Genomic DNA, 22,121 nt, shown 5'->3' on the forward strand with positions numbered 1-22,121 from the left:
GGGCTGTGTTTGCGTAACGCATAGAAGGGAGACGGTGAAGTCGGAGCTGCACCAGGCTCTCTTTGCTGGGCCTGTGCAGATTGGGAAAGCGTACGCAGAAAAGCAGTTCCCTGGCGCAGGAAAGCAGTTCCCTGGCTCGGAGCCTGCGGATGGTTAGGTGACCTTGCTGATCACCACCTTCCTACGTGAAACACCTGTTTTTTTTTTCCTTCCATGGGTATTTGTTTTAGCCTTCTGATTTGGGGTTGGAAGATTTTCAAGTTCTTAAGGATGCTCTAAAACTAGAGACTAGATAGTTAAAGGATGGGAAAGTATCACCCTGGTTATTTCAGTCTAGTTATAATGAGAAACATGGATAAAACTAGGTAGAGAATTCTCAAGGATAGCTTTCTAACCTTTTTATTTAATTGCAAGAGAGAAAATGCTGATGATTAACTAAGAAAATGATTAAAAATTGGTAGACCTCCTTTAGCCTTGGTTTTGAATCCATTTCAAAGGTTAGCACTGAAATGTCTTGGTTTATGAACAGTGGGTAGGGATTTTGGGAATTAAAAAAATTAATCGCCCACTGCAAGTCTCCAGTGCTAAAAAATTTTCTTAGTGTTCTTCTTAATCTTCCTGTATACAATACTCAAAAGTGAACATTGACAAAAAATATCAGACTTTGCTGATCTTGATACTTTCTTAAACCCACAAAGAGAGCAATTTCTCTATGAAGTTTTATTCTCTTTCATAATAGAAAACAAAAATTGCTGTGGTATTTAAAGATGTTTTTTGTTTTTAGGGAATGGCAATGCTCTGTGAAACGATAGAAGAATGTTGGGATCATGACGCGGAAGCCAGGTTATCAGCGGGATGTGTAGGTGAAAGAATCACTCAGATGCAAAGACTAACAAATATCATTACCACAGAGGACATTGTAACAGTGGTCACAATGGTGACAAATGTTGACTTTCCTCCCAAAGAATCTAGTCTATGATGGTTGCACCATGTGTACACATTGGAAAACAGGACTCTGAACTGGAGCTGCTAAGCTAATGAAACTGCTTACAGTTTATTTTCTGTGTGAAATGAGTAGGATGTCTCCTGGACATGTCGAAAAGAAGACCCTCGTTTAAAACTGTGGCTCTGGGAGACTTAACGGCGTTGCCTGTAGCAGAGATGTGAAGGACACAAGACTAAAGAGAAACGTTGCGAACTCTATAAACTTTTGCAAACGTGTACATGAAGAATGTGGCCCTCTCCAAATCAAGGATCTTTTGGACCTGGCTAATCAAGTGTTTGAAAACTGACTTCAGATTTCTTATTGTCTGTCAGAAGACACTAATTCCTTAAATGAACTACTGCTATTTTTTTTTTAAATCAAAAACTTTTCATTTCAGATTTTTAAAAGGGTAACTTGTTTTTACTGCATTTGCTGTTGTGTTTCTATAAATGACTATTGTAATGCCAATATGACACAGCTTGTGAATGTTTAGTGTGCTGCTGTTCTGTGTACATAAACAAAGTCATCAAAGTGGGGTACAGTAAAGAGGCTTCCAAGCATTACTTTAACCTCCCTCAACAAGGTATACCTCAGTTCCACGGTTGCTAAATTATATAATTGAAAACACTAACAAAATTTGAATAATAAATCGATCCATGTTTTGTAACAAGGTATTACAAATTCACTGTGTTATTTAAGAAAAAAAGGTAAGCTATGCTTTAGTGCCAACAGTAAATGGCCATTCGTAAAGCAGTGTTTTAGCTTTTCTTGTGCTAGCTTGCAATTTAAGGGAAAAAAAAAGTGCTGTTGTTGAAAAAAATGGTGTCATTTTCCCCTTCTTCCCATGTTTTAAAGCTTCATCTTATATCTAGTTCCCAAAATATTGCATAGTTACCTAAGTATTTTTTTAGGTGTGCTGTGTTTGGGGAAATTTGAAAACTTAAAGCATGATTTAAAATTTTTTAAGTGAGCTGTGACACTGGAAAGCTCTTCATTTTTATTCTTTGAAAATAGATTTTTTTCCTATTTATGTATGTAAAATTGTAGTGTTTTGGTTTTGTTTTTGTTTTTTCACCAAACAGTGTGTGGGATATTCTTTATCACTGTTTTAGGATCACCTCAGGAAAGTGTCATTACCCAGAATTCCTAACTCTCTGCTTTGAGACTTGGAACATTTATCACCATGTTTCTGCTTGGTGCCATCTTGTCAGAGTAATATTTGATGTCTGTGATATGTAAAGAATTATCCTAGGATAGAGACTGTAAATTTTAAGCACAGATTTCAGATGTTACTGCTTTAAAACAAATCAGGGATAACAAGTTAAATTTTTAACTTAAAATATGCAATGACATTTAGAGGTAACCAATGCTGATATAGGAAACGCAGCCTAGCCTCCTCCTGCAAATTGCTCTCACAACTAACTCTAACATTATTTTATTAAGATAGTTCATGCCTTATCCTTGATAAGAAAATGAAATTGTTGGTAGGCGCCGAAGTGCTTTTTAAAACAACATAACATTAGAATTCAATTGGAGTCTTTCTCAAATTTATACAGGCCAAAGTAAAATATTAATTTCTTGAAATTTTAGATTACTCACCAACAAACAGCCAGTATTATGCTATGTACTTTTTGTCAGGTCATTTTAAAATCCATACATTAATTTTACAAAATAATTTTTACATGTCACTATTAACAGCTCACTGTGAAATGTGTTATCAGATGGATACCTAACCACACAGTACATTTTACATATAAGATGCACTTACTCTGGGAAAAATAAGTTATATTATTTATAAATAATACATAGGTCACCAGACTCTAAGCAGGGAGAGAAATAAAAGCATTGTTGTCTGTGCACCACACACGATGCAGAATGTTCTCTTTTCACATCATGTGCCCAAGTTATTTTCAAGAATTCCCATTTCAATGTTGAGTTCACTTCTCTATTTCAAAAAGTACTCTGCCTCTCAATTTCTTGATTTGATTTTGCTCCCACTTTGAAACTAACCAAGAAAGGAAAATAATGAGAATAGTTCATACATGAACATTTACATCTCCTGAAGACTAATTTACACATGTTCTAAACATTTAACCTGGATATTAAAGGGTTAAAAATCCAATCAAAACAACAGTATGAATATTTGACTTATGTGTGCACCAGAGAGAAATTTTATAAGACCAGTTATTCACAAGATAAAGTTTTCTCCATGTTAGAAAAAATTTTCAGAATTCTGGGTATTGTACTTAAGGAACCAATTTTAACACTTGTATCCTTTTGAGAACTAAACAGAAAAACTTTTTTAAGCAGTTAAACAAGAACGTTCCAGTGACTACCTGTCTTGGTACCCAGTCTTGTTAAAACTTTCTTCTGCATGGGCATTTTTATGTTTGTTTACAGTAGGTGCAGAGTGGGCAAGTTAACAAAAGTTTGAACTAGGGATACTCAAAAAAGATCAAAGAATGAGAAAAATGACTTTGTTTTGGGGTGAACTGAGACCCCAATAATTTTTTCCTCATGTGTATGGTGCTCCTTACGATTCGTCTAGTATTTTGCCTTTCTGATATCTGTTGGAACTGCTGCTCTTACACTCTACCTTGCCCAGATCTCCATCTAAGGGACGCTTTACGATCAACTGCCATAGGACTGATGATGGAATAACCAGTGTTTGGCTTTACTCGAAGTCTATTCCCTGACAGTTCTTGTGTGTATTTCAGATGCTAGGAAGTTTTTAGCATGTGATGTGTGATTCTCCTTTGAATGTTTATTACAGGTACCTTGTGAATTCTAGAACGGAGACTGTGCCTCACAATTGTTGGTCCCATGAACTGGTGATGTTTTTGAAAATACAATCAGGAAACAACCCCAAGTTCGGAATTTAAAAAAGAATCATGTATCATCAAATTAAAAGAACCTCTTCTTCCTCCTTTCCTCACCCCTACGTTAACAGCTACATTTAATTAAAGTGCAGATGGTAGGAAACCCTGGCCAGATGAAAGTTTGGTGAAATAAACATTACTATTTAAGAAAACTGCTCCACCACAGATATTTTCCAGTTTCTCTTTTTTATCTTTACAAATTACTTTTTAGGAACATTTGGTATATTGCGCATAAAATTATTTACTGATTTATGGGCAAAATGATACAAGTAGCATCCTGATTGAACATCATTTACCTCAGATATTCAACCAGCAGTACATTTTTTATGCAGTCTCAACCCATATCCTATTTGTTACCTCTCAAAATATTGGAAAGCAATTATTTTAGCTTTACTCTGTATTTTTTGTCAGTGTTTTGGACACAGGTTGTTGTACTACTGTCAAATTGTACTTGCTATTTTTTCTGCAAGTATTTAACAAAAAGCTAAAAAAAATAAGCCCCATAAAACCCCACCTTGGATAAACGATTGTTAAATATTGTACAAATAAAATGTATGCTATCCCCATTCCATCCCCAAGTTAAATAAAAAAAAAAAATGAATATGGTATGATTTGCATATGCAGTTTTTTCTTTAGCTATGTTAAGAGGGGAATAGGAGCTTTGTAATTTGTAGTGAGTCTCAAACCTTGAGATTTGCAATGGGGATAATGGTGCAGAGAGGCTTGTCAGTTGTGACATTCCCTCCTTTGTTGTCTAAGCAGATTCCCACTGAAGTATTTGTCTTGCCAGTTTTATGAAGCTGGAGGCTAGGCAGCATTAGTTACCTTTTCACATGGAAATAGGAAAAAAATGTGGCTTAGGAAGTAGTCATGAAAGATGTAAGCTGTATTACCAATTTGTAACCTGTCTGCCAGTTAGATGGAATTCTGGTATTCTCATACAGGGTAACAGTAAGTGGGAGCTAGCTTCCTTGGACATTTTTAATGTTGTAAAGGTTTTGTTTATAGTGTGGCTTTTGAAGAAGGGAGTGGAAAACCCACATTGTAACACGCAGTGTCACTGTTCATACCAATGAATTGTTTCAGGGTAAATGTGAAGGAAGGGGCACGATTTAGGTTAGGGTGGTTTGAAATAATCTGCATTGTCTTTTAAATCAAATGAAAGTACAAACCATGGTGGAATCTACAGAAAGACTGGAATCGTTTTCCATAGTCCGTTCTGCAAAACAGTCTTCAGGAAGTTAATATATCCTCAACATATATGGCATTATGGTACAGTCAGTTTGGACAGCAGGTTTAGTTTCTCAGAGCCATTCACATGCATGTGCACATGAATTGGAAATTTAAAAAAAAATTTTTGTAAGATCCTGTTTTTGGTAGAGCACCTGAGGGAATCACATGAGTAAAAACTGCACTAAATTCACTAACACTCTTCTTCCACATGTTGTTTTTCAAGCTGATGATCTGAAGAGTTGATGATGCTTGTTAAAAACATTTAGGAGTGTATTTGACCCAACTGATGACACACCGGAAAGCAGTACCTCAACTCCTCCCGCTGGTTTTTGATTGTGCTGTTCAAAGGCTACTAGATTCCTCCTCTAATAAATGAAGAAAGTATCTTTCAACAAAGTTTGTTTACATTATCCTCTAAAGCTTTTTACTAGAGCTTTTCAGATTTGGTTTATATCTTGATGATAGTTTAAGAATTTAATAGATGAAGTCAGTCTAAACATTTTCTAAGTACACTTTAGCTGCTTTGTATCAGCGAACATGGAAAGAGAAAAATCAACATCCCTCCCTCCCTCCCTCCCTCCCTCAAAAAATGACTTTGGAATGTAGACATACACTTCATTTGTATGACTTTTGCTAACCTATTTTTTTTCTCACTTGGTTTCTGCTTCACTGAATATGAAAACCCACCTGCTACTTAGTTTTTTATCTGTATACATGAATGCTGATAGATCTTCAGGTAGCTCGTGTGTACCAGGGAGGCAGATGAAGGCTCTCAGCTTTTTAATGGCATCTCAATCTAACAAAAATCTTGTCATCCTCAAGTCAGTTCTTTAGGTATTTTTACAGTTAAGGGACAATTTTAGCTCAAGTGTAAGCTTGTTTCTAGTAATAGTGATGCTACTATGTTAAGTAGTTTGACAAAATATTTTCTAGAACTTTTTCTCAAGTATTGCGTAGAACTAGTACACAAGCCTTTGAGTGAGACTGCGGAAAGCAAATGACAGTACCTGAAGACGGGGCAGGGAAGGAATAGCTACGTATGCAAAACAATAGGTTGTAACTACAAAGAGCTACTTTTATTATGCACAGAGACTTCTATTCCACATGTAAGATTTCTTAAAAACCAGGTAAATCATTTCTTGAAGCATTCTTTAAAAAATACATGGTAAAGAACCATTACTGAACTTCAAGTCTTAATAGCAGGGACTTTGGTGTCACTCAAATCTGATTTGAACCATGGTCTGTCATTTCCTGCCGGTGTGATTCTGGACTCTTTCTACTATGTTAGTTTTCTCATCTGTAAATAACAGTATGGAAATATCATATGGCCTTTGACAGTTACAAGTGGTACCTTGGTACTCATTAATTCGTTCAGGCACTTGTGACAAGTGCCAAAACCAACGAGCACCAAATGAATCTTTCAAATGACAAGTGAGAAAGCATTTTCTCTTGTGGGGTGGCCTTGTGACTCATGCAAGTTCCAGGAAGTGCTACGAGTCCCCAGCAAATGTTGAGTGCTGAAACGTTTTTTTCTCGTCAAAATGTGACGAATACAGGATTTGTTGAGTTCTGAAGCCGATGAGGTATGACTTGTACAATGAACTGAACAGTATCAGTGACACTGCCTTCTGCAAACCTTCCAGGAAAACAATAGGCAATCAAATAATCTTAAAAAAATAAAGTCATTAACACTTAATGAATGCTTATTAAATTTCACATTAAACATATAGCTGCATTACTTTATGGATCCCTGAATTTATAAGGTGATCCTTTGGCTGACATTTTCACATTCTTCTTAGGGATTTACTTATAAATAGTTTTAGTTAACATTGACAAACATTCCCCATTATTTGTGGGAGTGATTTTCCAGGAATTTCCTAAAGTACCTCTTAAAGAATGGACAAATTCTGGCTCTTTTGGATAGAATATGCCCAAGAATCTGCATTTTTAAAAAGTCCTTCAAGAGATTCTTCTGTACACAGTTTAAGTGCCACATTTTGAGAAGTCTGGGAAAAAATATCCAAACTTTCGGTCTTGTCTTCCATTTGAACCATCTTCTAGCCAAACTGGTCTTCTGAACTAGATGACCTGGCTGGGTCTGGCATGGAATCTGAAATTCCCATGGGTTCAGAAGAAAAAAAAAATACAGCACCTCTCACTGTACCAACAGGTTACTTACTACATCTCACCACTTACCCTTGTTTCTTTACTGCTTTGTTTAAGGTTTATAAAAACATCAACTGCTGGGCCAAATGAACACTTCAAATGTAATACACAAATACTCCACAACTGTTAAACATAGGGTTCAATCCCTATAAAAGTCATATTTATTTTTTTGAACTTCTTACAACACAGACTGAATTACCTGGAATACAAATCATGTTAACTGCTCATGATTTAAAGGCATGGCACAGCCAAGAATATACTACATGTGTAACATTCCCCCATAAATACAAAAATAATCACCTATAAATATATGAAAATGTAATAACATATCTTGTTAAAGGACAACGGCTTTTAGTTCTTCAGAAAAGTTTGCCTGAAACTCCATAACTGAAGCCACCAGCTTCACAACCAGCTTAGTGAGGATGTTGCCCACTGCCTAACATCTGTAGGACAGTTGGGGTATTTCTGCAAAGCGTTCATAATTTGAGTATTATCCAAAAGCAGTTTCATCAGCTGGTACTCTCTCTGTGCATTTACTGAAGTTCTTTCCACAGGCCTTATTAATTCTAATTGTTGTAAGTGTTCAAAAGCCTGAAAAATGAAAGAAATTGTTTAGGTTCAGTAGTGGAAGTAAAGGAACAGTGTTAACCCAGAGAGCAGTTAAGGGTTTCGGTCAGTTGCAGAATGCCAAAACAAAAACAAAACAAAACAAAACAAAAAAAGCCTTAATAGAAATCAGTAAGGTTCAAAAACAACTCTCCATCAACTTCATAAAAACTTATATATCAGGTGAAGCCATTTCAATATAGTTATCTCTCCCTGCATTGTTGAACATAACAGAACAAATTTTAATCCAGTCTGCACAACATGTTTTTTTTCCCCTAATCTCGTTCTGTATCATATTTCCTTAATTGAAGTTAAGGGAGGATTCCAGTTCTCTACAAAAACACTAAGATCTGATAAGACTAGTACTTTTTGAGTTATTACCCTGGGTCTTCACATTTGCACTATTTTGTTTGTAGCTTTCTAAGACTTTGCTGCATAAGTTTAATACAGCTGCAAAAGATGAGGGAGGAGAAAGGACCCCCAAGAGTGCATCAGGTCTGTTCAGCCGATCCTATAAATAATAAATACATGACTCAGCAGACTGGTAATGGGATGAAGAAGGGACAGGTTCTTGTTTCCCTAAGGAGGCTGCCACGAGCTATCAGAAAGTTGTTCTTCCATCTTCCCCATCTTAATAGGGCTCTTATCTGTTTACTTCCTCTTACCTCATGTATTATGCCTTTTTTAACTCTGATTACTGTTTTAGGTATTTTATGAGGGTATGAAAAAAAATCCCATTAAATCATGACATACCAACCATTAAATAATGACACACTGAAATTGATTTTTGAGCTTTCTATTCCTACTGCTTTATTGTGAAAAATATCATTACAATATATTCTTTATATATCAAAAATTCTTCTGATGAAAAGAGAAATAGCTCAAATACCATTTCTAAAAAGGAGAATATACAAAAATACAAGAGGCTGGGGATGAATACAATTATGGAGATTTAAAATATTTCTAGGCAGCAAAACTACTTTTTTATTTAAAATACAGAAATTCATTAGAATTTAAATGTTCAGATAACCCTTTCCACTCGTACAATTCCCACACACTATGACTACAAGACAGAAGTGGACATTAGGAATGCGGAGAGACCCAACCTGCAGGGTGCTAAATACTTTTCCTGTTGTTGTGAAGAAAGAGCAACGCCCCAACATCTTTTGCTTGCTACAAGAAATAAAATTCTGACTACTACAATCTGTAAGGGATGCTAATGGATAGATATGGGTCCACTGCTTTAAAAAAAAAAAAAAAGTTTCTTCTTGTAAAGTTCTCTAGAGCTGTGTGCTGTCCAGTAAGATAACCACTAATATGGAGCATCTGAAATGTGGGATTAAATTTTTAGTTTTATTTAATTGTCATTAAGTTCAATTTAAAATCTGACACTTGACTCAATTAGAAAGTTTTAAGTATGTTTAGAACAATTTCAGAATGTAAGTCTACTTCTTTAGCTAAAAATTTTATGGACTATAAAGAGGAAGTATTTCCAATGGATATTTAGTGAATTAAATAGGTATAAACACACAATGGATTTCAAAGACAACACAAAAGAAAATAAAGGAAAACACTTCATTAATAACTGTACTGATTATAGATTAAAATGTTTTTGTTATATTAGGTTAAATAAAATTTATTATTAAAGTTACTTGCACCTTTTTTCTTTTTTGTTGTTACTAGAAAATCTAAAGTTACACAATGCGGCTCACATTGTATTTCAAATGGACAATGCTACACTAGCATAAAGTCCCTCAAGTTTTAAAACTCATGCCTCATCTGATCCCTGATAAAACGTTCTCTGTTTTGTCCTCACCAGCCAATGGGATTCTGCCTGTTTGTTTCTTAATGGCTCATATCAGCATTTTTTGTCTCTCTCTGATGCTAAATTTTTAAGAGCCAGTCCTTGGGTTGCAAAGTGCTACGTATAACAATGCATTTCACAGACTGTTGTTACTTTTCAGGATGCAAGTGTTACGAACAGACAGTAGAGGGCAGTACACCCCTACAAATTACAACACCTGGCTGTTTGCTTCAAAATTCAACACTTCAAAATTAATAAAAGTGCAACTATAATATTGATGCTTGAACAATGCTGAGGTTAGGAGCACCAACAACCTTCTACCCCCAGTCAAAAATCCCTATATCACTTCTGACTCAACTAAAACTGACTACTACTAAAGTTGACTGACAAATATTTTGTGCATCCTAGGTATTATATACTATATTATTATAATGAAGTAGGCTAGAATAATGAAAATTTTAATAAAGTTATAAGGAAGAGAAATACATTTATACTACTTATTTAAAAAATCCTTGTATAAGTGGATCCTCACAGTTAAAACACCTATGTTGTTCAAGGGTCAACTGGACAATGGATATAAAAATATACCTGCCGGCAGAAAAATAACAGTAGGTCTTACCTTCATGACAACAGGTTTCTCAAAATTATAAACAGAATGGGCCTTCCTTTGAACAAACTTCTGAAACTCTGGACAGAAAGCAAGGACAAAGTTAGTGCCTTCAAATAAGCAGTGGGGTAGAGTCAGAGAGAAACTACCAAAGTCTCATCTCACCATTATAGACCATTTGAAAATTAAAGGGCTCCTCTTCGTAGATGTCATTTAAATGTTTCATTGCTATTATAAGGCAGATTTCCAAGACTGACAGACCTATAGTAAAAGGGAAACGAACTATGAATTGTACTTTATTTACTGATAAATAAGAGTGAAATAACTGACCTCCAAATAGAATGATACAGTGAAAGATCATGGATTTGAAGGGTGGGGAGAGGTCAAGAAAACTGAGGTTCAAATGTGTTTCAGTTAACACTATCCATATAATTTTAAGCAAGTTACTCAACTTCTCTGAGCTCAGTTTTCATATCAATGAAGTAAGGATCTTTCTAAACTTACAGAGATGTTAGCAGGGTTAGCGACAATATTAGTAAGCACTTACCATATGGCCCACAGTAAACAAAAAACAAAAAACTAAAGCACAATCAGTCATTATGTAACTTTAAATCAAACAGGGCTCTTGATTATTCAGAAAATCCTAAATCCCTGGAAATTATACCAAAATCTTTTTTTCCTGGAGAGAAGGTACATTTGATTTCATTTGAGTCTCAAAAGGGAAAGTAAACCCCCGAATGGCTAAAAGTGAATGCTCTTCAACAGCACTTTGTGCAGTAAGAACACCTGAAGTACAGTCTTAGCGGGATGCCCAATGTGGGAAGGTGGGGAAAGAGTATCAATTTTATTTACCTTTAACTGGTACTGAAAACACCTTATAAAAGGCTGAGTTAAAGGTAGAGTGGATATAAAAGAATTCTGTATATAAAGCACTATACCTAATGTTAATTATAATTTTGAAAAGCACCCCTTTATACAAACTCAAACCTATAAACTAACTACAGGGTTCAGCACAAATGTTGCCCCTTTTTTATTATAAAATCTTTTATTACAAAATTATAAGCATGTAATTCTGTAACATAACAATTATCACACTCAAGGACAGTATATGAAATTTTAGGTGACATGTTTAAATTAAAACTATAAATTATTACACCCATATTACTGCCCTACTAACCACACTCAAGCACCCCTTACCTCTACTGGACCCTGTATTAATTAAGTAGGTTTCTCACCATGTACAATATTTGCTTTAGAGTCCATGCTACACAGCTGGTGTGCCTCCATCAGATCTGCGGCAGTCACAAATGGGTGTGATGTTGTTATATGACTTAAAGCAAGCATCTAGGGAAATGGAGAGCAGAAAAACAATAAACAATTACTTACTTCCTTTGGCAATCTGGGGATATTACTTAACTTTTCTTTTTCACAAAGTGTTTATTATTAATTTTAAAATTTATTTTTCCAAATACATTTGTCTCTGCTTTCCCCCTGCCACTTTCAACTGCCCCCCTCTCCCCCTCCCTCCCTCAATCCTTCCCGACTTTACCTTTGTCCATGAGTCCTTGCTATATGTTGACTCATCCCTTCCTTTTAGCCTGCCCACCCCTCCCTCCGTCCCTCTTGTCTCTGTTGTTTTTCTTTGTGTTGCTGGTCTTATTTTCCTTGCATCTTTGTATTGTTGATTAGGTTCCCTTTATAGGTAAGATCATATGGCAGTTGTCTTTCGCCCCCTGGTTTCTTTTGTTTAGCATAATGCTCTCTAGTTCCATCCATGCTGTCCTGAAAGGTAGTACTTCTTTTTTTCTTTGTGCTGCGTAGTATTCCATTATGTAAATGTCACATACTATTTTGATTGAACCATCTACGGATGGGCACTTAGGCTGCTTCCAACACTTGGCTATTGTAAATTGTGCGGCTATGAGCATTGGGGTGCATAGGTTCTTTTGAATCAGCGTTTTGGTATTCTTAGGGTATAGTCCCAGAAGGGGAATCACTGGATCAAAAGGTAGTTCCATTTTCGGCTTTTTGAGGAAATTCCACACTGCTTTCCACAGTGGCTGCACCAGTCTGCATTCCCACCAACAGTGTACCAGTGTTCCCTTTTCTCCACAGCCTCGCCAGCACCTGTTGTTTGTGGATCTGTTTCTGATGGCCATTCTGACCGGTGTGAGGTGGTACCTCATTGTGGTTTTGATCTGCATTTCTCTGATGGCTAGTGATGCTGAGCATCCGTTCAAATGTCTCTGGGCCCTCTGTATCTTCCTTGGAAAAGCATCTGCCCAGGTCCTTTACCCATTTTTTGATTGGATTATTTGTCTTCTTGGAGTGGAGTCGAGCGAGTTCTTCATATATCTTGGAGATCAAACCTCTATCTGATGTATCATTAGCGAATATATTTTCCCATATGGTCGGCTACCTTTTCATTTTGCTGATGTTTTCTTTCGCCGTGCAGAAGCTTCTTATTTTGATGAGGTCCCAGTCGTTTATTCTTTCCTTTATGTCCCTTGCTTTAGGAGACATATCGGTAAAAAAATTGCTGCGTGGGATATCTGAGAGTTTCCTGCCAATGTTCTTCTCTAGGACTTTGGTGGTGTTGTGACTTATATTTAAGTCTTTTATCCATCTTGAGTTTATTTTTGTGCACGGTGTCAGCTGATGATCCAATTTCAATTTTTTGCATGTAGCCGTCCAGCTCTCCCAAGACCATTTGTTGAAGAGGCTATTATTGCTCCATTTTATGCTTCTGTCCCCTTTGTCAAATATTCATTGCCCATATACACCTGAGCTTATTTCTGGGCTTTCTATTCTGTTCCACTGGTCTATGGATCTGTTCTTGTGACAGTACCAGATTGTTTTGAGTATAGTGGCTTTGTAGTAGAGTTTGATGTCCGGTATTGTGATCCCTACTTTGTCTGTCTTTCTCAAAATTGCTGCAGCTATTCAGGGTTGTTTATGGTTCCATATAAATTTTTGAAATGTCTGTTCTATTTCTGTGAAATATGTCATTGGTATCTTAATAGGGATTGCGTTGAATCTATAAATTGCTTTGGGTAGTATGGACATTTTGATGATATTAATTCTTCCAACCCATGAGCACGGTATATGCTTCCATTTATTTGTGTCTTCCTTCATTTCTTTCTTCAGTGTTGTATAGTTTTCTGGGTACAGGTCTTTTCCCTCCTTGGTTAAATTTTATTCCTAGGTACTTTATTTTTCTTCTTGCTATATCGAATGGTATTTTTCTTCTGATTTCTTCTTCTTCTACTTCATTGCTGGTGTACAAAAATGCCTTTGATTTCTGAATATGACTTTGTATCCCGCTGTTTTGCCAAATTCACTTATTAGGTTGAGGAGTTTCTTGGTGGAGTCTACAGGGTTCTCTGTGTACACTATCATGTCATCTGCAAACAATGATAGCTTTACTTCCTCCTTTCCCATTTGGATGCCTTTTCTCTCTTTGTCTTGTCTGACCGCTGTGGCTAGGACTTCCAATACGATGTTGAAAAGAAGCGGTGAAAGCGGCCATCCTTGTGGTCGTCCCGATCTTAGTGGGAAAGCTTTCAGTTTTTGCCCGTTGAGTATGATGTTGGCAGTAGGTTTTTCATATATGGCCTTTATAACGTCGAGGAATGCCCCATTTATTCCCATTTTGCTGAGTGTTTGGATCATAAATGGGTGCTGTACCTGATCGAATGCTTTTTCTGCATCTATCGAGATGATCATGTGGTTTTTGTCTTTCCTCTTGTTTATGTGATGTATTACGTTTATTGATCTGCGTATATTGAACCATCCCTGCATCCCTGGGATGAAACCCACCTGATCGTGGTGGATAATCTTTTAAATATATTGCTGGATGCGGTTTGCCAATATTTTGTTGAGGATTTTAGCATCTATGTTCATCAGCGAAACTGGCCTGTAGTTTTCTTTCTTTGTAGGGCCTTTATCTGGTTTTGGTATTAGGGTGATGCTGGCTTCATGAAAAGAGGCCTCATGGAGTCTTCCCTCCTCTTGGGTTTTTTGGAATAGTCTGCGAAGGACAGGGTTAGCTCTTCCTGAAATGTTTTGTAAAATTCTCCTGTGAAACCATCCGGCCCTGGGCTTTTGTGTGCCGGGAGTTTCTTGATGACTGCTTCAATTTCCCCAGCTGTTATCGGTCTGTTCAAGCTTTCTGTTTCTTCCTCCTTCAGTGTTAAGAGATTATACTTTTCTAAAAATTTGTCCATTTCATCAAGGTTTTCAAACTTTTTGGCATATAATTGTTCATAGTAGTTTCTGACAATCCTTTGTTTTTCTGTGGTATCAGTTGTTATTTCTCCTCTTTCGTTTCTGATGTTATTAATTTGGGTCCTCTCCCTTTTTTCTTGATGAGTCTGCTTAAAGGCTTGTCGATTTTAGTTATCTTTTCAAAGAACCAGCTTCTGGATTGGTTGATCCTTTGAATTGTCCTTTTCCTCTCTCTGTCATTCAGTTCTGCTCTAATCTTGACTATTTCCTTCCTTCTACTTGCTCTGGGATTTATTTGTTGTTGTTACTCCAGTTCTTGAAGTTGTAGGGTTAGGTCCTGTATTTGAAATGTTTCTACCTTTTCTAGGTAGGCCTGTATTGCTGTGAACTTCCCTCTCAGGACCGCCTTTGCTGTGTCCCATAGGTTTTGGACTGTTGTCTGTTCATTTTCATTGGTTTCCAGAAACTTTTTGATTTCTTCTCTTATCTCATTATTGACCCATTCCTTCATTGTTTAATAGTCTACTGTTGGGTTTCCATGAGTTTGCAAGTTTTTGAAGTTTCTCTTTGAGGTTGATTTCCAGTTTCAAGCCCTTGTGGTCTGAGAAAAAGTTTGGTATTATTTCAATTTTCCTGAATTTGCTGAGGTTTGCTTTGTGTCCTATCATGTGGTCTATCTTTGAAAAACTGCCATGAGCCTTTGAAAAGAATGTGTATTTTTCTTCTTTGCGATGTAAGGTTCTATATATGTCAGTTAAGTCCATTTGATTTAATGAGTTATTCAGCTCCACAATATCCTTTTTGATGTTTTGTTTGGAAGTTCTGTCCTTTTTTGACAGTGGGGTGTTATAAATCCCCTACTATCAGTGTGTTGCTGTATCTTTTTTTGAAGTCGTCCAAGATTTTCCTTATGTATTTGGGTGCTCCTATGTTGGGTGCTATAAGTTTATAATATTTATGTCTTCTTGATGGATTCTTCCTTTAAGTAGTATAAAGTGTCCCTCCAGGTCTCTTTTTATGGCCTTTGTTTTGAAATCTACTTTGTCTGATACAAGTATGGCAACCCCGGCCTTTTTCTCTTGACCATATGCTTGGAATATTTTTTTCCATCCCTTTACTTTCTATCTGTGTAGGTCTCTTGTTCTGAGGTGGGTCTCTTGTAGGAAGCATTATGTGTGGGTTATGTTTTCTTATCCATTCAGCTACCCTGTGTCTTTTGATTGGGGCATTTAGTCCATTTACATTGAGAGTTATTACTGATAGAAACGTAATTCATTTTTTCTCTCTGTACCTGTGTTTTTCTCTTTCTCATTCTTTTCCTTCATCTTCTTAAACCAGTCCCTTTCACAGGGGGTTGTGTGTAGGCATGTGTGCCCCGTGGTCCTGTCCCCTTCTTTTTTTTCTTTTTTGCTTTGAAGCCCCTCTTTATTCCTTCCCTATCCTTCTCCTTCACAGCCTACCCGACGCCCAGCTCTGCCACCTCACAGGGCACCCCCAGGACCTGTAGGTGGTGCAGGAGTCTTCCCCATAACCTTGTCAGAGTCCAGCAGAGCAGTGTGAATGTCCTTGGCACAGGCAACCCGGGCTTTGATGAGTACCAGGTACTGAGGGCAGGGCTGACTATCAGGTTGTACAGCATCTGGTTTGGCGGCTGTGGGCACCAGCAGGGGAGAGTGCTTGGCACTGTCGCAACTCTGTGATAGGCATTCATGTATCAGGCGCAGGCAATGCTCCAGCTGGTCACAGAGGGCATAAAACTCCTCCAGACACGTGTCAAAGCACTGTATGGGTCCATCACTGCTTTTTTGTCCGTTGTCAATGTTAGTGTTCTGATTCAAGTTCTGGGCTGCAACCTTCATTAAAGTCTGAAGACTCTCCTTCAGCTGTGGGATAAGCATCTTATAGCGCTGCACAGGGTCGAAGTCCTGTTGCTGCTGCCGCAAAAGCCTGCTTTGGGCAAATCCCACCAGTTGTGTAGATGGTTGCAGTTGCTGCTGGGTACCTGGGCCACCGGCTGAGCCTGGTCCCAACACACCAGTAGCAGAGAAAGCCACAGAAACCTGCTGCTGGGACACAGCCATCTTTCTCATGTAGCGCACTGGAAGTGCATTAACAGTGCGTCCTTCTATATTTTATTTTTTTTTAAAGATTCATTCATTCATTCATTCATTCATTCATTCATTCATCATTCATTCATTTATAGAGAGGAGAGGGGAGGCAGAAAGGAAACATCAATGTGTGGTTGCATCTCACGTGTCCCCTGCTGGGGACCTGGCCTGCAACCCAGGCACATACCCTACAATGGGAATCGAACTGCGACCCTTTGTTTCACAGGCTGGCACTCAATCCCCTGAGCCACACCAGCTAGGGCTGGAGAGTCTGTTCTTATGAGAGAGTAAATATTAATGCTTGGGAAAAGTATTTTCTCATATTAGGTCTATTAAAATTTAGTAATTCAGTTCATATGCCACATAACTATAAATGTAAAGCATTAAAGTTTTGCTGTTCTCTCTGCCTCCTCCCATTTGCTTATCTTGTTTATTTACAACTCCTCAAAAGAAATACATTTGAAAAGGAATAGGGTAAGCAGAAGAGATCAAAAATAAGTAAGCAACTATTTAAAGCCCCAGACCAAACCAAACCGGCAGATCTCTGACCTGTATAAATTTTCTTACTACCCAGTCAACCAGTCCAGATTAGAGTTTAAGTAACAGAAGTTAGCTGCCTCATGTTTAATTGTTTAAAAAGAAAACAGATAAAAACCAAAGTTTCACTCAAGGTGTCAATTCTAGTTTCTTCATTTTTTCCCTTTGTACTGCTTTGCAATTTAATTATTCTTTTCTTATTGAAGGATACCTCCCATTTACTCTTTTCGCAATAGTAAGCGAGGCTGCAATAAACTATCTTGTACGTGTCCTTTTGTGCATTTGAGTTAACTCTAGGTACCTAATTTGCCAAATTGTTCTCCACAATACCTATATATTTTTACACTATCAGCAGCAACAATTTTAAATAGCCACAGACATATTTCCATCAGACATGAACTTTGATACCCACCAGACTGGCAGGGAAAATGGTTTAATTGTAGTGTTTAATTATGTAAAGTTTAAATTGTACCACTTCCCTTGTTACTGGAGAGGTTAAACATCTTCGTATATTATAGGGCATGTGAGATTCTACATTCCTCTAGATTGTTTGCTGATATTCTTAGTTCATTCCTTTATTGATTATTATAGATGCTCTTTAATTATTACGGATTGTACTGATGATTACATGCATTGCATCCAGTCTTCACTTATTCTGTGGTTTCTTTTGTCCAGATATTTAAAAATTATATGTAGTTAACTTTATCAATCTTTTTTTTATGAGTTAGGTTTGTGTATTTTCTCTAAGAAATCTTTCCCTACCTCAAAATTACAAATATATTATTTTCTTAGATATTTTTCTAAATTTTTAAAGTGCTTTTTTTGTACATACATTTAGGTAAATGGGAATTCACTTTTGCAATGAGGGTGTTTTTTTCCCCCCATGTGTATAACTCCTGATATTTTTTGTTGTAAAACTACCCAAAATATAGTTAAATCTTCATCAAGACTTTACCTCTTCTTTATAATTTGCACCAATACCAAAACTTTTCTTAAACAAGAAAAATCAAGACAAACGCAAGCCATTATCTCGAATTAGCAATGTAATAGAAAATTAGCAAAACAGTGATTGTTCATGTAGACAATTCTGAGAGGGAGATATTTCCTCAGAATGAGAAGTGTGTGTATATGAATATGTACCTGTGTATGTGTGAGTGGAGGGTATGTGTAACCTCTATATTCTGTAAGTTATAAATAATATCTAACTTTGGTATACAAATAACTAAAAACCATATTCTAAAAATTCCTTATCCCAAGATTATAATAAAGACAGCTGTTAATGAAAATGGCAATATTATTTAGATGAATGGGAGGGGGACTGCTAAGGAGAGAGTATAAAGAAACAAAATTCTCTTAAATTTCCTCAGTAAAAATAGAAATGGGGAAAGAGAATCTGTAAATAAACAGAGCAGATCCAAACAGTGAAGTAGGATATAAGCTTGAAGCCAGAGAACCTTGGGTTTGTGTTGGGTTTGTGCTGGGTTTGCCATCTACTAGTTGTGTGACCTGGGGCAAGTTATATAACCACAAGGAGCCTCAGTTTCTTCAAAAATACACCCCCTCCCAAAGATATAATTTTGGTAAGTAACTATATTACCTGGCTCAAGTGCTATTTAATAAAAGACACCTATTACTATTATAAATAAAAGTGAGTAAGAAGAAATTCATGAAACAAAAACTATCTTTTTTGTTGAGAGGCATTTGCCATAGATAATTTTCTAGGAACATGAGGCTAACATCCAATAATCTTAATGAAGGAAGAGCTTTAATTTTCAGAATAAAGTTCCTCTTCATTGACACTGTTTAAGCATAAGATATAATTACTTTGTCAAAGACCGTAACGAGGTGGGATTTATTCCAGGTATGCAAAGCTAGTTCAACATAAAAAATAAAGCAATATAATCCAACATATTATAGGCTAAAGAAAATCATAGAACATATCTATTGATACACAGTAAGCACTGGACAAGTTCAACATCCATTCACAATAAACTATCATCAAGTTAGGAATAGATGGGAATTACTGTAACTTGATAACAAACATGTATAAAAATCCCACAGCTTACATCATACTTAATGATAAAAGACTGAATTCTTTCCCTTTGAGATTAAAAACAAGGCGAGGATCTCCACCCTCACCACACTTACTCAGCATAGAATGAGGAGTTCTAGACAGTGAAATAAGAGAAGAAATAAAATATATCAGACTGAAAAGGAAAAAATAATCTATTTGCAGATGTTATGATCGTTTCAAGAAATCTAAAAAACTCCTAGAATGAATTCAGCAAGGTAGTAGAGTACAACATCAACATACAAAAATCAATCACATTTCTGAATATTAACAATGAGCATGCTGAAAACAAAATTAAAAAAAAGTATCATTTACAAATGCTCTAAAAAATTAAATATTTAGGTATACACTTTAAACATGAATAAACAGGACCAGAGTGGTAAAAATTATAAAATAAAGATGGGACAAAATCTAAAAAACTTAATAAAAGGAGAGATATACCACAGTCAGGGATTGGAAGACTCCTTGTAGTAAAGAGATTTCTCCCAAAACCTACCTACAGGTTTAATCAATTCCCATCAGAAGAGAATTACCTGGTGAAATAAAATAAATGATAAAATCAAAACTAATACAAACCAGTAGCATGTGTAATGACCGCAGGTTTTTGCTGACATTGAAATGCTTCTGTAGTACTTCTCGCACACTTGTATCTTCAGAGAGACACTAGAGGGAGTAAAAAAGAAAATTAAGGAATAACGTAATTTAAAACCTAATCTTCTGCCTCATTAGTTGGTATACCTTATTCATTATTAAATAGGTGCTTCTCTTATTTAGAACACAAAAATCAAAATCAAATTTTCAGTCTATTGATTTTCTTCACATCCCTTTATATTATTTCAATTGACACAAACATCAAAACACAATCCTTGCTACCCAAGAATTTCTAGCCTGAAAAGGGAATCTATAGTTATACTAGTTGGATGTTCAAAGTGCAGAACAAAACACAACAGAAAGTAAGAGCTATTGTACTTGAGAGAACAAGGTCATATACAGAATGTTTAAAGTGTAGTAGTCAAAAGGTTAAATAGAAGACACAATATTCTAGCTGTAAGTAACTGCATGAGTAATGTCGGAAGATTGTGGCATACATACATTAGTTATGTAGTCCTGAGTTTCAGTTACTGACAAAGTAATTTGTAGAGAAAGACAAAGACAGGAAAACCTAACTGGAGGCAATTGTAACTGCTTATACAAGGGACAAAGAGGGTCTCGATTAAAGTGATGTGAAGACAAGAGAGAATTAAGGCATAAAAGACATATGTTCAGTGGAGAAGCAACTGATGAGAAGTGGAGGAGAAAGGGTTTGAGAGGGGAAAAGAAAAGAAGTCAGAAATGATACCATGGCATACAAAATGTCCAAGAACTGAAGAGAAAGATGTGGTCAAGAAGTGAAACTTGGATTATCAATATTTAAGAAAAGATGGAAAAGGAGTAGCAAAGTAAAACATTAAGAAAGATACTGAAGACTGGAAGAGAATATAAACAAAAGCAATGAAACCAAGGGAAGAAAACTTCAAGAGGCAAGTGGTGATCAACAATGTATAAAGTACTTTGTATAATTAAGATATATTTTGAGAAGCTAATGATTTTGGAAATTTGGAGAAAACAAGTCAACTGATTGCACTGAATTAGAGTTAATGAAAGGTAAGGCACACTTGGCACTGAAGAAGAGATTAGATGAAAAGAGAGTACATTCAAAGTTGGCAGAGCCAAGAAAGGCTTGCGGAAGACTGACGTTAATTTTTTAAACATCACCTGCAAAGAATAAGAATTTTTTCCCTAAAAAAAGCCCAAAGACATAGAACTAAGTACTAAGTATTGCTATTATCTCTAGAGCTAAAACTACAATCTTTACTTCTTACACTGTTAAGAACATACAGAGTCAATAAAAAAAAGATGGCAGAGGAGTGAATGGGAGTCATGCTGATCTCCTCCCCCAAGACCAAATGGGAATTGTGACTAAATAGTGGAGTAATAACCTGGAAAACAATGGAGCAATAGTGGGAGAGGAGGCTTGGAGCCGCGGACAGACAGTGGATTCGACTCTCACACATCCCAACGGGTGAGAAGTGCGGTGGAGGCTCGAGAGGGTGGGCTGGGTGCCCACGGGCACTAGCATCAGAGGGGCATTGAAACGGCCAGTTAGCTCGCCCCAAGAACCGGGACTGAATCATAAACAGGGACCCCTAAACTACAACAGCTAAAACCAAGAAAATACAGACAAAACTCAACCCCAAAAAGCTTAGGGGAGCTCTCTGCCAAAGACAGGTGGCTGGGGAAGCAAAGAGACATTTAAAGGGCCAACGCAAAAACTGCAGTGGCAGCCACCCTCCTTGATCTCTGGGTAGAGGTGGCAGCAAGGGTGGGCTGGTGCCTGGGAAAAGACTGGTGAGGAAAACTTCGTGAAGAAAAGCAGAGACGGCGGCCGGTGGAGCCCCAGTGATAACGCATCTCCCACTCTGCAGCTCCCATCTCGCTCAGGCATAAGGGACTCGATTAACCTGCCTTTTGTGCGCTACGCACACAGCTTGTATATGTGAGCTGGGGGGCTGAGTGCAGACTGGCTGGGAGAGCCTTGAGGAGAGACTGGAGACGGAGGCGTTGGGGAAAGAACGGGAGGAGGAACCAGGGAGTCCCTACTCTTTCTCCTTTCCATAGTCTCCATTGTGCGGGAAGAGGACACACCCCCAAAGAGCCAAAAGCCGAAAAGCACAAAATAGACACCCCAAAACCACCCAACGCAGGCTCGCACACTTGCGCCGAGTGGCCGGCAAGGGTTGGCGAGGGCTTACATGGGCTGGCAAGGCCTCCCACAGATTGGCACTGATATGGCCTGCGAGGGAGCGAGCAGAGAGGCAAGAGCAGGCGTAAATTGACCCGCGCGGCTCGCGAATGTGG

At 37.2% G+C, this 22,121-nt stretch overlaps 3 protein-coding genes across 10 annotated transcripts in view; 1 reads left to right on the top strand and 2 right to left on the bottom strand.

Annotated features, from left to right (window-relative positions):
• Positions 1–4,436, top strand: part of ACVR2A (activin A receptor type 2A) — a 91,983-nt gene extending 87,547 nt beyond the window's left edge. For both annotated transcript variants that reach the window (XM_054562511.1, XM_054562512.1), the window contains one exon: positions 785–4,436. In XM_054562511.1, the coding sequence (XP_054418486.1) occupies positions 785–979 (195 nt within the window). In that variant the 3' untranslated portion in view covers positions 980–4,436. The remainder of the gene's footprint in view (positions 1–784) is intronic.
• Positions 4,437–7,266: 2,830 nt separating this feature from the next.
• Positions 7,267–22,121, bottom strand: part of ORC4 (origin recognition complex subunit 4) — an 89,463-nt gene continuing 74,608 nt past the window's right edge. For 4 of the 7 annotated variants that reach the window (XM_054562561.1, XM_054562557.1, XM_054562560.1 and 1 more), the window contains 5 exons: positions 19,800–19,886; positions 11,516–11,624; positions 10,446–10,541; positions 10,293–10,360; positions 7,267–7,854 (listed from right to left, as the gene is read on the bottom strand). In XM_054562561.1, coding sequence (XP_054418536.1) covers positions 7,666–7,854; positions 10,293–10,360; positions 10,446–10,541; positions 11,516–11,624; positions 19,800–19,886 — 549 coding nt within the window. In that variant the 3' untranslated portion in view covers positions 7,267–7,665. The remainder of the gene's footprint in view (positions 7,855–10,292; positions 10,361–10,445; positions 10,542–11,515; positions 11,625–19,799; positions 19,887–22,121) is intronic. The other 3 variants (XM_054562559.1, XM_054562558.1, XM_054562563.1) reach the window with 1 other exon arrangement.
• Positions 15,181–16,620, bottom strand: LOC129061795 (mediator of RNA polymerase II transcription subunit 29-like). The gene has a single exon (XM_054562564.1). The coding sequence runs from the start codon at positions 16,595–16,597 to the stop codon at positions 15,989–15,991; it is 609 nt and encodes a 202-aa protein (XP_054418539.1). The 5' UTR covers positions 16,598–16,620; the 3' UTR covers positions 15,181–15,988.

This window comes from Pteronotus mesoamericanus, unplaced genomic scaffold (genome assembly GCF_021234165.1).
Source record: "Pteronotus mesoamericanus isolate MK-2021 breed Mesoamerican mustached bat unplaced genomic scaffold, CSHL_Meso_final scaffold_651, whole genome shotgun sequence".
Taxonomy (NCBI): domain Eukaryota; kingdom Metazoa; phylum Chordata; class Mammalia; order Chiroptera; family Mormoopidae; genus Pteronotus; species Pteronotus mesoamericanus.

What these genes read in the sequence shown, in the direction of transcription:
- LOC129061795 (XM_054562564.1), bottom strand. Translation starts at nt 16,597, where the DNA reads ATGAGAAAGATGGCTGTGTCCCAGCAGCAGGTTTCTGTGGCTTTCTCT.